Genomic DNA, 15,746 nt, shown 5'->3' with positions numbered 1-15,746 from the left:
TCCTGGTAAGTCTCGCCACACAAGATTGCTTGTCAGGTCAGACAACCTCTTTAGTCAGTTCTCATCCTTTTGGTCCTAGAGGGTTAGGGGTGTGCAGGCCTTGGGCATTCCCATGTAGTTTGGGTGATATAGCCAGTAACGCACATCTTCTATATTAGAGTGCCACCATTCTGGCTGAAAGAGCACAGAGGAGACACCTTTGGACAGCATCATTGCCAGTCTGGGGAAAGGGAAATGTTAAATGTATTTGGCATATTTAGATACCAGCTTTCTTTTTCCTTTTTTTTGGGGGGGGGGGGGGGGATAAAGGTTATATGTGAATAAATAAAAGCTGGTCATTGCCCCCCTGGGGCTGGCCTACCATTACTTTTTTTTTTTTTTTCCACTTTTCCTGTAGGTGGCACTATAACCAGATCGTATCTGGATTCCTTTATCCCTCAGCTGACTCCAAGAAAATTCCTTTATAATGATTAGCAAAAATCTATTTTTGCTTTCTTCACACAACTTAGTGCTTTTTAGTGAAATGAGTACCACTGCTGTGCAGCAATACAATAAACAGTCACTAAGCCCCTTGAAGCTATTAAGAATTATGATGCCCGGAGTTTAGCTTTAAAAAAAAAACGTACCTTTTGAGGTCCTTTGAAAAAAGAATGTATTTTCAGAATAGTGAAGTCACTTGCCATGAAACTAAACACGTTAGGCTTTAGAAATTCCAGGCATTTTCACTAAAAGTTGAAGGATCACATTAAGCTCTATTACATGTCTCTCATGCACAGCAGACACAATGCAACGTTAAATCCTGATATTATTTCTCCATTTTTGATCTGGTATATTTTTTATTCTCCAGCAATAAAAGCCATGAAAGTGATAAATTTGCACCTTCTCCACCTTCTTCTCCACTGAAACGACAAGAGCTTGAAAATTTAAGGTAATTGTTTGCCTTGGTGCATTTGTCTTGCTGTTTTTTTTTTTCACAAGAAAAGAAAATTGTCTTGCTGTTGTTTTTAAAAATCTGTTTAAAAAGATGAGCTAAAAAAATTAGCTTTTAATTCATGTCGCAGCCAGTGAGCCTTGTGTTCAAAGCCAGGCGGGTAAGTGGTGAGGTCATCTTTATATCAGGCAGTGTGACTGTTTGTTTTTTTCCTTATCTAACCTCTTTTTGAAAAGCTGAGCTGGCTGCTTTGAGTTGCATGCCGGATTCTTTTTTTTTTTTTTTTACTTGGCCCAATCCCTCGTGTGCCAAGACAGTCTTGGGTTGTAGTCTTCATGTTCACGGAGCTGTACTGACATCTATTCATCTGTATCAGCATTCGTTTTCAAAATCTCTGCATTTTAGGTCCTGCAATAATGTCTGTTTACCATAAGACCCCTTTCACATTGGGGGCGTTTTGCAGGCGCTATAGTGTTAAAAATAGTGCCTGTAAGACTCCCTAAAACATGGTTTTACACTGGAGCGAAGCACTGGCAAGGCGTCAGAAAAAGTTCTGCCAGCAGCTTCTTTGGAGTGCATTAGGATCGGTAAACTCACCGCTCCTAATGGGCTCCTGCCTATTGACATCAATGGGCAGCGCTGTAGCAGTGCTTTTACAGGCAGTTTTAACCGTTTTTCCAATGGTACAGAGCCTTGGGTGTGGTGTGTATTGCTAGTTTATTTTTATTTTTTGGGAGGGTGTGTGTGATCGGCACAGGGCCAATGAGCACTGTCCAGACAGGGTCAGGGGTCATGCAGCCTCATTGGTTGGTCAAAGGAGAATGAAAATGCCTCTTACAAGTTTTAACCAGACACTTATAGAAGTCACATCACTGCTATATACTGCTGATGAGAAAGGGTATTTAGCAGTTTATTTTTACTACAATAATTACATTTTCATGTTCTGCGTACTGTAGAAGGCCAGATATAGTGAATACAGGGTCATGGGTTTCATAACAACTTTAAGGCCTTATGCACACTGGACATGGAGCGTTGGCTGTAGAATACATTTTGCAGTAAAGTTTTTCCAGTGTTTAGCAAAACTATACTCTCACTAAAGCATATGGCTTAAAAATTGCTCATAAACACGGAATAGCCACGTTTTTCAGTTTTTTTTATTTTGTTTTATTTTTTTTACAGTGTTTTTACAGCTCCTCCCTCCTCCAAAATGCCAAAAGCAGCAGCTGTAAAAACATCCAGTGTGCGCGAGGCCCAATACACAACTACATGTATTTTTCAAAAAGCAGGCAGAGTTTATGCAGCACTCCATAATTGGGAGAGGGAGAACCAGCAGAATGAGTCAGTTATGCTGCACTGCTTATGTGATAAAAAGGAGCATTCTGATAGGTAGAGAGAACAGAGTTATAGTGGAGTGCATTGTTATGCTGATTCATGTTCACAGTCCAACCACAGACCTTGAGGATTACTTGCTGCAATAGGGATAATTGGGGCCCCTGCCTTGCCAGATACAGATGTGCTCTGTGGTAGATTACAAACATGCCATACTTACCTGCTCTGCTCTTGCTTTTGCACAGAGAAGCCAAAATTCTTCTCTTCTGCGGGCCCCTACCAGCGCTGCTGCCACCACCACCCATTCGATCCAGAGCCGTGCTGCCTGCATTTACAGACAGTGTGGCTTGGCCCTGCCCCCCACTCCCTTGTCACAGGATTTGATTGACCTCAGGAAGAGCCAATGGCTCCCGCTGCTGCTAATCTGCCTTGTGAAGAGGGAGAGAGCTCCCGCTGCTCTTGGACACAGAGCTGGAATTCTGTGCGCAGGTTTTTTTTTTTTACCTTTTTAATGCAGTGAATGTTTGAAGGTAGAAAAAACCTTAAGCCTTTAGTACTACTTTAGAGTGGATGTAAAACCGATTCATGAAATTTGAGCTGGGCACATATCTGCAGAGGTTTCTTATCTTTCTTCAAAGCACCGAGTCCCGTGGCCTTCTTTTCCCTTGTTCTGTTATCAGCATGGTAACTTCTGACAAGTTCTCTGACACTTGATAAAACCATGGTGAGTTTTGTGTCGGGGTGGGTGCTATTATTAGATTACCAGAAAGCTGCTCTACTCACTGGACAGCTCTAAAAGTCTCTGCCTATCTGGAGGGGGGTGTGCCATTCCTCCAATCCGCTCTCTTCCAGTGTAATCCAAGACTTCTCTCACAGTGCAGAATGAGGAAGTGAAAATTAGATGTGCACTTTCTAAACGGTATATAAAGATGAAGACAACAGATATACATGCACAACTTATGTAGGAAGATTTGTTTCATCTCTATGTATCATCTGAGGCTGTTCACTTCATTGGGTATATGTGAGGGTTTACATCCATTAAGCTTTCAGTGCTTTGATTCACTCAGCCAGTACAAGCTTGCAACAAGCGATGTCGGCACACCTAATCTGCATTTTTGTTTTGGGTCAGTGCTTTAGAAATCTTTGAAACATCTGGATTAGCAAGACGGCCAGGCAACAAGCATTTTTGAAGGTAAAGGTCACCAGGGGCAGCCTTGACCCTAGTAATTCTCTCTTGAAAGGTTTAAGTATGCAAATTATTTATCCAACTAGAAAGCTAAACAGAACTAGTAACCTGTAGAGTATATATTTCTATATTGGAGAAATGTAATACTAAGTAGTCCATAAATCTGCACTCTAATACAAGCATGCATATCTGTGCTTGCCACATCTATATGATTGGTGATCATACTAAAAACTTTGTGGCATTTTCATTTTTGCACCATGTCTAAATGAATGCTAGTTGTATGTTTAGCTGTGTATTTCTCAGTCCTCCAACCACGGTGTCTGTGCTAGACAGTTCCGAGATGTCGGGGGGGCCTAGTGTAGGAGCAAGAGAATATTCCCACATGGACTGTCCCCGCCTCAGTAGCTGCCAGAGCTTTTCCATTCCTCTTGGGCAACGGTTCAATAAGTCTCTGCATCACCTGGCTGCACTTTGAGATTCCATACGTTTTAAAGTGTGAGAACAAGCAAGTCTTGTTTGAATAGGTCATGACCAAGTGATCTGATCATGGCAGCCATGGGGCGAAGTAGGGGGAATACAAGTCTATTTTGTTTGCAAGTGGAAGTTCAGTGTAATCCCTTTCTTGCCTGGGAGGCCTGTAGTGCACTGCAGATTTAGGCAGTAAGCTGCAGGCTCCTGTTGGGGAAATTCCTTTTTCAAGAATAGAAATTCCTAAAGCTACTGCAGTGTTTTTCTAATTTGATAAATATTCATGGCCATTTAATAACAGATTTAATTGTGGGCCTTGTATATTTATGGGTGTCAGGAGGAAGAGCTTTTTTTTCATTGTCTGTTGAAGCCAGATCAGGATAACGCACAATTTTACTAGAAGCCAAAAAGAGAATGTGGTTGCTATAAGCCAGTGTTTCTCAACCTTTTGACCCTGCAAGTCTAAAATGATTTCCGAAGTACCAAGTACCCCTGTCTCGAGAGAGAGTAATTTCTACGTGTGTGTGTGTTGTCAGTATGTGTTTGATGGTATTGGTATGTGTGCATGCTGCAATGATACACACTTACAAATTGACACAATGACACCCACACGTGCGATCCCAAATTGACACCCACACGTACGATCCCAAATTGACACCCACACGTACGATCCCAAATTGACACCCACACGTACGATCCCAAATTGACACCCACACGTACGATCCCAAATTGACACAAGGTCACCCACACGTACGATCCCAAATTGACACAAGGTCACCCACACGTACGATCCCAAATTGACACAAGGTCACCCACACGTACGATCCCAAATTGACACAAGGTCACCCACACGTACGATCCCAAATTGACACAAGGTCACCCACACGTACGATCCCAAATTGACACAAGGTCACCCACACGTACGATCCCAAATTGACACAAGGTCACCCACACGTACGATCCCAAATTGACACAAGGTCACCCACACGTACGATCCCAAATTGACACAAGGTCACCCACACGTACGATCCCAAATTGACACAAGGTCACCCACACGTACGATCCCAAATTGACACAAGGTCACCCACACGTACGATCCCAAATTGACACAAGGTCACCCACACGTACGATCCCAAATTGACACCATGACACCCACACGTACGATCCCAAATTGACACAATGTCACCCACACGTACGATCCCAAATTGACACAATGTCACCCACACGTACGATCCCAAATTGACACAATGTCACCCACACGTACGATCCCAAATTGACACAATGTCACCCACACGTACGATCCCAAATTGACACAATGACACCCACACATACGATCCCAAATTGACACAATGACACCCACACGTACGAGACAACCCCTCCACTCTCCTGTCACAATTTTTTTCTTGGTGTCAGAAAAAATTAATCGGAAGCGATTCATGCAGATAACGGGAACAAAGCAGACAGAAATTACACTTGGTGCTCTTAATGGAGATGAGTTCACATTGTAGAGGGGTACGCTTTGCTCATGTTTGAGGTTTACAACCACTTTAAGAGATTAAAGCAAGGCACAGTACTGTAATTTACTGAAGATCAAACATCGTTTTTAGACCTGTATTTGCTTTCCAGTCTTTGCAATTTACTGAAATGTCAGATTTCAGAGCTTGCCAACTTTTAGGCTTTGCGGCAAACCAGTGCCCTGGTATCTTTGTACAAGGGTACAGACCCCAGAAAGATGCCTGCTATTGCCATTACTAGAAAACCTTCCTCTGTGTGCCTCTCCCAAAGGGGAGCTTAATGTGGTTTTGTGCATATTTTAGTTCTTCATATGCAGGACTGAATAATAATTTCTTTCTCGTCCACGGAGGGACACAGTCATTCAACCTTGGGTTATACCTGTGCTTTCAGGAGGATTAGACAGTGGCAAGCAAAGAAGAAAAATATAGGCCACCACAAATTAACCCCTTCTACCAATAACATGCCTGAGGTTTTTTGCTAGGATGAGCATCTTTTCTTCAGTTTTGCTGGAAAAAGTGAATCTTCTTTTTTTTTCTCAATCAAGATTCTCCTTTATATTCCAGTTGGAGCTGGTCTGTACAACTGTAGCTCCATCATGGCCTATCCTCAACCTGGTCTTTTGGAATAGAATGACTGGACATTACTGGACTGGCCATTGCAAGGCTAGCCTGAATGTGAATCTCAGGCACTGAGTATTGTGTGCAGAACTTTCAGACCATGATAAGTTAAGTTGTAAAACTCTGAAAGTTGGCTGTGCGGGGTGAGCACAGGGAGCTACCTTATTGTTGCGATCACTAGGAGTCTTTAAGCTTCCCAGTACTGACATTATGTTTTGAGGAAGCATCTACCTTCTGCTGCCACTTGGAACACTGATTTCTGAAAATTCCTGCTGCTTGTTTACAGTTAGACCCCTTTCACACTGGGGCGTTTTTCAGGCGCTTTAGCGTTAAAAAAAAAAAAAGCGCCTTAAAGAAGCTGCATCTGCAATCCCAATTTGAAAGCCGGAGTGCTTTCACACTAAAGCGCCTGAAAAACGCCCCAGTGTAAAAGGGCTCTTGGCGTTAAAAATAAATAAAGCGCCTGAAAGAAGCGGCATCTGCAATCCCAATGTGAAAGCCTGAGTGCTTTCACACTGAGGTGCTGCGCTAGCAGGGCGTCAAAAAAAAAAAAAAGTCCTGCAAGCAGCTTCTTTGCAGTGCTTTAGGAGCGTTGAATACACCGTTCCTAAAGCCCCCTTCCCATTGAGGGAGATTTTTTTAACGCCAAAGTGCCTGAAAAACACCCCAGTATGAAAGGGGTCTTAGCGGCGCTTTACCAGCGTGGGGGAGGAGCTTGAGTGACGGGACGCACGGATGTGCCGAATGAGGAACCTGATGCACTGAGCAGCACACACATAGTTGCAGCCTTGTGTTATCTGAGGATTCGTGAGCGATATCTCTGTTTTGTGAACGACCCTTCTTCAACGTTTGCAGTATTATGCTATGTTGGTTTTCTTTCTTCCTGCATATACCCTGTGAGCATCTGAAAACTGGTGGAATGCGCACTCTGACATGATCTTTGATTCCTCTGGTATCATTGCTAGCAATCATCAAGTCGGATCACCTAATACACAGTGCATGTGTGGTGTGGGAGTGTGCCGCTGAGCTGATCCATGATCTTAGTGTCAATGGAACTAATATATCACTATATGAACTGGTGAAATCATTGTTCATTATATATTGCTCATCCTTGGGTTTTTTTCTCCATTTTTTTTCTTTGTGTCGATATTTTGTACACTATCAGTTGATTTAGCGCATTATATATAAGTATTCGTAACATTTAAAGGTGGCCATACACTTTGAGATTTAGCCGGTTCTTAGTGGACCGGCCACATTTGCTTAGTGTATAGTCCCTTTGGTCATCACCTGCCTGACGACAGTCTTTAGATAAGCAGTATTAAACCCCAAAACAAAAATGTAACATATTGCAGCTTACCATTCATTAGATGGGATGGCGGAATTCGTTTTTTATTATAGGCTTACCTGTAGCATAAGTTTGTAAAAAAGGGTTTACAACCACTCAAGAACAACCATCCTCCCCTTTTTGAAGGGACCAAATGTAATTGGACAATTGAATCAAGCTGATCAATTGATGTTCTTTTCCCCCATAAATAGAGCTTTCTTTTGGTGGTATTTGATCACCTCTGAGGTTTTTATTTCTTCCGCTATAAACAAAAAGACTGACTGCGTGCCCGCAGTACCACATGCACAGACAGACATACAGGTACGTTGGTTTGCGCAGCCGAGCCTCCTTGCTGCCCTGCTGCAGTATATATGCAGAAGGCAGATGACAAGTGGTTAAAGAGCAGCATTGTCAGTCTAGGTGCAAGGTAGTGTTTGGATGTAGTAGCAGATTTAGCTTCAGTAACACATTGAAGCGGTTATAGTAACAGTTTTGTTCTTTTTAGGATAAAGGTTGTACAGAAATGAACAAAAGCTGGCCTTGTTGTAAGCACTACTGTCAGTGTTATATAGTTTGTCTCAACCCTCTAACTGCTACATCTGCAGGACAGCTTAGTCTGTTGAAAAACAGACTTGCTGGCTGAATCGCCAGGAGAAAATAAAATAAAATGCAGCCTCTACATTTGAGAATTGGTAAGCTGTGATGTAATGTTTACTTTTGGGTGTAATACTGCAGAGAGAACTCTGATTGGAGAAAAAGCAGGTCACAGTGGTGAAAGTATAAAGCTGCATGCGCTTCACTCCAGTCAATGGCAATACCATTTACTCATTGGAGAAACAGAGGACACCAATGTTTATAGCAATGTAAAGGATTTATCGATGGCGGTCAACACCTTTCAGGGAAGAGAAATGTCAAGGCCCGAGAAAGAAAATAATTTCTTTACACAAGAAATGTGAAGTCTACAAGAAGATCAGAAAAGCTTTACTTATCGGTCAGAAAACTGGAGCAAAAGTGATACGGCCCAGGATTTAACACCTCGACAGGGGGGGTCTTATGAGAAGGGTTGAAGAAATTTGCCATGCAAGTTCTCTGCAGTTAGCTAAAGAAGTAGAAAGCCAAACTTGGGTGATTGTTTCCCGTGACACAATACAGCGTATGTTGCAGAGGAGTCTCATGCATGGGTTTCATCCACGAAGGAAGCTTCTCCTAATGCTCATACACAAAATAGGCTGCCTAGATTTTGTCAGGGCCCACGCTGAATAAGATTACTACTGGGATTCGTTACTCTGGAGTGATGAGACCAACACAAATGTTTCGGAACTGATGGCTTCAATACTATATTGTGTCGCAAAGGCGAGGAGTACAAAGAAAAATGCATGGTGTCGGGGAGCTGCATTTCATTGCTGGTATCATGAATTCACAGATGTACTGCTCTAGATTGAAAGAAGATGCTACCATCACTCTATGCCCTTCTTCGTCATGCACTTTTCCAACATGACAATGGGGTTGCACCAATACCGTTTTTTTATTGGTGCGCATGAGTACTGATACTTGTGCTCAAGTGCTCGCCGATACCTTTTTGCTGTGTGATTTGAGCTCATACAAAATGAGCGGGCTCAAAGCATAATGCAAAGAATCGCATGCGTTTTGAACAGGAATGTGGTGAGATTAACTACACTGCTTTTGTGTGGATCCAAGCTTACGTAGTTAACATAGTAGGTGAGGTTGAAAAGAGACACAAGTCCATCAAGTCCAACCTATGTGTGTGATTATATGTCAGTATTACCTTGTATATCCCTGTATGTTGTGGTTGTTCTGGTGCTTATCTAATAGTTTCTTGAAACTATCAATCCCCCCCCCCCCCCCCCACTGAGACCACCGCCTGTTGAAGGGAATTCCACATCCTTGCCGCTCTTACAGTAAAGAACCCTCTACGTACTTTAAGGTTAAACCTATTTTCTTCTAATTTTAATGCGTGGCCATGTGTCTTTTTAAACTCCCTTCCGCAAAAAAGTTTTATCCCTATTGTGGGGTCACCAGTATGGTATTTGTAGATTGAAATCCTATTTCCTCTCAAGCGTCTCTTCTCCAGAGAGAATAGGTTCAGTGCTTGCAACCTTTCCTCATAACTAATATCCTCCAGACCCTTTATTAGCTTTGTTGCCCTTCTTTGTACTCGCTCCATTTCCAGTACATCCCTTCTGAGGACTGGTGCCCAGAACTGGACAGCATACTCCAGGTGCGGCCGGACCAGAGTCTTGTAGAGTGGAAGAATTATCGTTTTATCTCTGGAGTTAATCCCCTTTTTAATGCATGACACTAGTCTGTTTGCTTTGTTAGCAGCAGCTTGGCATTGTATGCCATTGCTGAGCCTATCATCTACTAGGACCCCAGGTCTTTTTCCATCCTAGATTCCCCAGAAGCTAAAGTCATTATGACAAGCCTGGATTCACACCGGAGCAGTGGCGGAAACCGCATGTAATTTTGGATGGTAATCGCACTATATTCCTGTTTACATCACATGCGATTTTCTTTCAGTGCGGGTTGAGCCCATCCATTTTGTATGGGCTCAAATCGCACCACAAAGGTATAAATTTAAGATATCTGAGCATTTACACAAGTACTTATTCAAATACTTAGTATTGATACTTGTATCGGTGCAACCCTAATAAATGGCATATACAGCCTGTTAGCCTAGCACTATTATGATGGCTATTACACCCTCAAAATATCTGTTACTTTTTGATGAGGCCGTCATCCCAGATTTTATTTTTTATTTTTTTTATTCATCATTCGATCTGCTTGCCTCAAGAGTCCAAAAGCAAATGAAGTATAATGCACACTGGTACAGTGCTGTGCTTTTCTAAGTGTGTAATCTACAGTGTGTGTATATGTAGAAATATCTATATCCACCCCATCCTGTGTCTCCGTGCGCCCCCACCACGCGATCGCGTTGTGCCGTGGCTTTGCGGCTTTCTGCAGGCCTATGCTTCCTTCAGTGATCTGGTGCCATCTTGTGGTGATCATTGGTATGACAAGACAACCAGCAATGCTAATGGAGCTTCCCCTGTGTTTTCACTGCCATCTCCTTCCCTCTAATTGGAACCCCCTCAACATTTATTTTTATTTTTTTATTCTAACACCCTAGAGCAGTGGTTCTCAACCTGGAGTCGGGACCCCCTCGGGGGTCAAATGATTTGCCAGGGGTCACCGAATCCTGGGCTGTTCTTGAAGCCCGCACTGCTCTCCCTGCCTTTTTGAGGCCGGGCTGGGCTGTTCCTGGAACCCGTGGCCTCCCACTCGGCCCCTTCGCAGCCGCCCATTCAGTTCACGACATGGGTGGGGGAAGAGGCTAGAGGTCAGCTGACTGGTGAGGAATGTGAAGTGGGAGGGAATCTCCTGATTCCGGCATAGGTGTCACTGCTACGAGACGCCACAAATTGAGAGGCACAGTAACACTACATGTGATTATAGTTGCCATTAAAAGTCCTCACAACCGTTCTCAGATCAGCAGGCGACCTTGTTTAAGAGTACCTAATCCACTCACCCCACCCCCCACCAAGGAGTAAGAGAAGGAATAAAAATAGAGAATACTTGGAAGGGAGAGGAAAAGAGGGGTGGAACAAAGAAAAAGGGAAAGAAAGATAGCTAGAGAGAGGGATGTGGGGAAAACAAAACAAGACATTTGGATAGAGACAGATAGAAGGGAAAGAAAGGAGAACAAAGAGAGAGTGGTACATCCTAAAATGTACCATAAGGGGTTTTAATACTGTACAAGTAGAAGGGACTCAGGGAGCGCTAAATATCTGTGGGTTAGGGGTGCAAATTACTTGTTTTGCCCCAGGTGCTGACAACCCACACTACGAAAAGAATTTTACTGTTATGGGTCCGCACAACTTGGGGTATTTTATCAAGGGGTCACGGCACTAGAAGGGTTGAGAACCACTGCCCTAGAGAATAAAATGGCGGCCGTTGCAATACTTTCTGTCACACCGTATTTGCGCAGCAGTCTTACAAGTGCACTTTTTTGGTAAAAAAATCTTTTTTATTAAAAAGACAGTAAAGTTAGCACAATTTTATATATATATAATATTTTTTTTAGCAATGATTTGGCTATAGTAGGGCCATACCGTTGCTTCATAAACGAGGCCCTGTGTACTTTTTAGCTTTAGAACAGTAGCTTTGCGTCATGGGTTAGGCATGAGCTGCTCAGGTTAATTTTATTTTCCGAAGTTGCTGTTTCTTTTCTAAGTAGTCTGGATTCTGCAGTTTGATGTATATGGTGTGTTGTGTTCTCAAAATTGTTTTGCACTGTTTGCTCTGCACAGCTCAGTGTAACCTAGCAGCGCTACATCAAACATGCCACATTCTCTCCTTGGCATGTCAGCAGGAACGAAGCAGCTGAACATTGAAAATATTTTCCCTTTCCCAACTACGGTTGGAATTTTTCCTCCTTTCTAATCCCAGAATTTCCCACTTCTTTTCCCTCTCTTGTTCCACTATTTTGTCTGCATTCACTTCTAAAGAGTGTCAGAAAATAGCTTGGAAGTTTTGCATGAAAATTAGACTTGTTTCAGATTGTTATTTTCTTTCCGCCGCAGGGCTTTTGTTTTTTGCGGCTTTCCTTGGAATATTTCCGGAAGCGACGCTGCTCCTTTTCCCCCTACAGCCTAGGTTTAATGCCCATTTGCATCATACAGATCCTGAGCTCTGTATTGTGTTCCTTTTCCTCACTGCTTCATAAATTTTCAGTGACTGGCATTTCCCGTATTAGGCTTTTCCGCATGGATAGCTTTGATTCAGAGGCCCAGTTTACGTGTAATAAACTCTCATTTTATGTGGTGATGCAGAACTGCGTCTTGTGTTATATAATCCCCCTCTGTCCCTTCATGGACTTTGCTGTTAGTGAATTGTTTGCATATGAATAACTAATTGTAGGTGTGGTGTGAGTTTATTGGCTAGCATTGTGTGTCTCTTCCTTTGTGACATTCTTTGCCGTAATAAAGTGTTTTGATGTCAGTCGTCAGAGTCTACATATTTGCTAATGCTAATCTTCAGAGGAAATTATCCAATTGCATCGTTTTTAAAATATAGGCAATGTAGGAAAGTGATAAAAAGTGCGCTAGATTCTGCAACCATTTTTTTAATTAACCACTTCCCTACGGCCGTACGACTATTGACGGCCGCAGGGTGGTTCTAAATCTCTGAGCCGCCGTCAATTGACGGCAACTCATTTCCGCGTTCCCCGCGCACGCTTCCGAGCGCGCAGCGGGGAACTTCTGTACTGACCGTGTCCCTTGGACACAGCCAGTCACAGATCGCCGTGAACGGCCAATCGGAGCGGCCGTTTCCTAGGCGATCTGTGCGGCCAATGAGAGATGATCTCATATGTTTACATATGAGATCATCTCTCATTCCCGGCTCTCGCAGACAGCGGTGCTGTCAGGGGAGAGAGGAGACCGATCTGTGTCTCTTGTACATAGAGACACAGATCGGTCACCTCCCCCAGTCACCCCCCTCCCCCCACACAGTTAGAACACTAATTAGGGTACACATTTAACCCCTTCCTCACCTAGTGTTAACCCCTTCCCTGTCAGTCACATTTATACAGTAATTAGTGCATATTTATAGCACTGATTGCAGTATAAATGTGAAATGTTCTGCTTTGAGGCCCAAAAATGATAGTCTTAATGTGGTTGCCTTGGCGGACAAAAATGTGCATCGCAGGGCTTGCATTATGGCAATGCCCTGTTGTCTGAATTGGCCCGTACAGACCACTGTTGAAAATTTCCCACAGTATAAGTGACTGTGGTATTCACTTATCCAGCAGCACAGATTAAATCATTTTTTTTTGCAAAACGAAGGAAATCCTCCTGATTTAATCTTCTGATGGTACTTGAGGTCTGGAGTTGAGAAACACTGATGTAGAGCAGATGATGTATGGGTTTACTACCCAGGGGGAGCTCAGCAGATATTCTTTGAATTGTGAATGGCCTGTAGGGTTGAACAAATGACCCTTTGAGAGTCAGAAGCCCCTTATGTATGACTACCTTAAACAAGATTTCCAGAAAATATGATGTGTTCTTTTCCCTGATGATTCAAACCCTCCATGTAGTACCATAGAGGATCCATGCTGTTTTCAGCTTTAATTCATTTTGAACCCTGCTGTTTCTGTTCAGATAGATTTCAGACTGCTGAGACATGTAAACAGCAGAAAAAGAGATGCCGTGGAAAGCCCCTTTAAGATGTTTATACGAGTTTCAAGTGTTAAGGCTCTGTGTCTGGGATGAAGAACGGGCCTGCAGACCTATACATTTATATGGTCTAAGAACTCCCATGTAATCCAATATCACAGGAACATGCTTGTTTTCCATATTCACTGTAATGGTCATTTGCTGTACTTTTTACACATATGTGCGTTTTATTAGCACGTCATAAATATTTGCATACTTAAACTCATGTAGTTGCGTAGCCATGGCCTTAAAGAAAAACGGTCTGTCGGATATTAATGGTATCCAGAGAAGAAGAAAAATTCCTGGATGGTTAGCGGAGGCACAGGGTTTAGGATTAAGCGATTTGTAAATGTTGCTTGTGCTCAGGCTTCTTCTGCTCCAGAAATCTGTCTAACTTTGTTAGGCAAACACTTAACTGATCTGACATTTCATCTTGGAAATGCTGTTCCTTAGAATTAACTGCAGTCTCCCTCAGACACGTGGCACAGTTCTTTTCATAAAGAGTTTTGTGTATATCTGTGTGGTCCTTAAAAAGCAAAACCTAGCCAAATAATTCTTGGCTTAGCTGTGCAGTGTAATGAGGCTTACACAGTAATACGGAGAAATGTTAATGTAATAATCGGTGTGGGTGCAGCTGGATGGATGGGTAACGATTGACCGATCTGAATATTCCAAAACAAAGCATTACATAAGCATTACAAACAGTATCCACCAAGGCAATCCCTAATCAGTCTTTATTAATGTCCACTTTGGTAATAATCAAATTGTTACTTGTTTGTACTGCCTGTGCTTAAAGTGCTTCTAAAGCCATATACAGTTTTTTTTTTTTCACCTTAAAGCGGAGTTCCGGCCACAATTTCACTTTTTATATATAAATACCCCTGTAATACACAAGCTTAATGTATTCTAGTAAAGTTGGCCTGTAAACTAAGGTCTGTTTTGTTAGGTTGTTACAGCATTTAGACACTTTATAAAATAGAAATTGACTGGGGCCATCTTAAGTGTGGGCATCATGAAGCCAGACTGTATGACTTCCTGGATTTCAGCCTTGCAGATCTCGAACATGCCCAGTGCTGCACAAGCAGTGTCAGATCAGGTTTCAGCACCTGTGCTGTCCAAGTCACATGATTCTTTGAGACTGGGGAGTGCACAGACTCCTGGAAAGTTACACCCACTACATTGCCAGGAGTCTGTGTGGTGTAGGTTAGGAAGCATTAAGCACCTAGGTGCAGGAAGATTAACTATTCTACCTAGCAACAACACTTTGAAGGCATCTAAAAAAAAAAAAAAAATTCGTAAAGGACTAATGAATTTTTTTTAAAACTACTGATGTAATGTTATATTTATGGGTGGAACTCCACTTTAACTACTTGACCTTTGGAAGATTTACCCCCTTCATGACCAAGTCATTTATTGCTATAGAGCAGTGGTCTCCAAACTGCAACCCTTTTGCTTGCTTTGATCCGGCCCTTGGGGCACTATTTCTAAACACTAATACCAACAATGGGACATAATACGACCCACTAACACCAATGATGGGGCAATTCCTCCCAATGAGACAAACGATGGGACACAATTCCTCACAATAACACCAGCAATGGGGCCTAATGACACCAATGATGGGGCATGATTCCTCCCACTGACACCAAAGATGGGGCATTGCTTATTCCCACTGATAATCGGGACCTTTTCTACTCCCGATGGCCACAGTCCGGCTACCGTTAAGTCTGAAGAATGGTAATCTGGCCCTTTGTTTAGAAATTTGGAGACCCCTGCTGTAGAGCACTGTTACTTTAACTGACAATTGCACAGTCATGCGCTGATGTACATTTTCCCCACAAATAGTTTTTTTATTTATTTATTTTGTGCTTGTACATATCTGTACATATCTGTTAAAAAAAAAAAAAAAAAAAAAGGTTGTAACCCCCCCCCCCCAAAAAAAAAAACCCTGCAAGGCAAAGGCATAATGAGCTAGCATACTAGCTTATTATGAATTACTTACCTTGGATCGAAGCCCCCAAAGCCTTCCTCGTGTCCCCTTGCGGCCGCAGACATCCCTCTTGGAGGTTACTTCCGGGTATCGCGACTCCGGTGCTGTGATTCGCCAGAGCGGCGATGACGTCATTCCGCGCATGTGCATGGA

General features: G+C 42.8%; 1 protein-coding gene across 3 annotated transcripts in view; it reads left to right on the top strand.

Annotated features, from left to right (window-relative positions):
- The window catches only part of CNOT10 (CCR4-NOT transcription complex subunit 10), a 146,410-nt gene that overhangs the window by 63,736 nt on the left and 66,928 nt on the right, over positions 1–15,746 (top strand). For all 3 annotated transcript variants that reach the window (XM_040353077.1, XM_040353075.1, XM_040353076.1), the window contains one exon: positions 848–928. In XM_040353077.1, coding sequence (XP_040209011.1) covers positions 848–928 — 81 coding nt within the window. The remainder of the gene's footprint in view (positions 1–847; positions 929–15,746) is intronic.

Source organism: Rana temporaria, chromosome 5, assembly GCF_905171775.1.
Source record: "Rana temporaria chromosome 5, aRanTem1.1, whole genome shotgun sequence".
Taxonomy (NCBI): Eukaryota; Metazoa; Chordata; class Amphibia; order Anura; family Ranidae; genus Rana; species Rana temporaria.
Note: the sequence above shows the minus strand (reverse complement) of the source record. Positions and strands in the feature narration are given on the sequence as shown.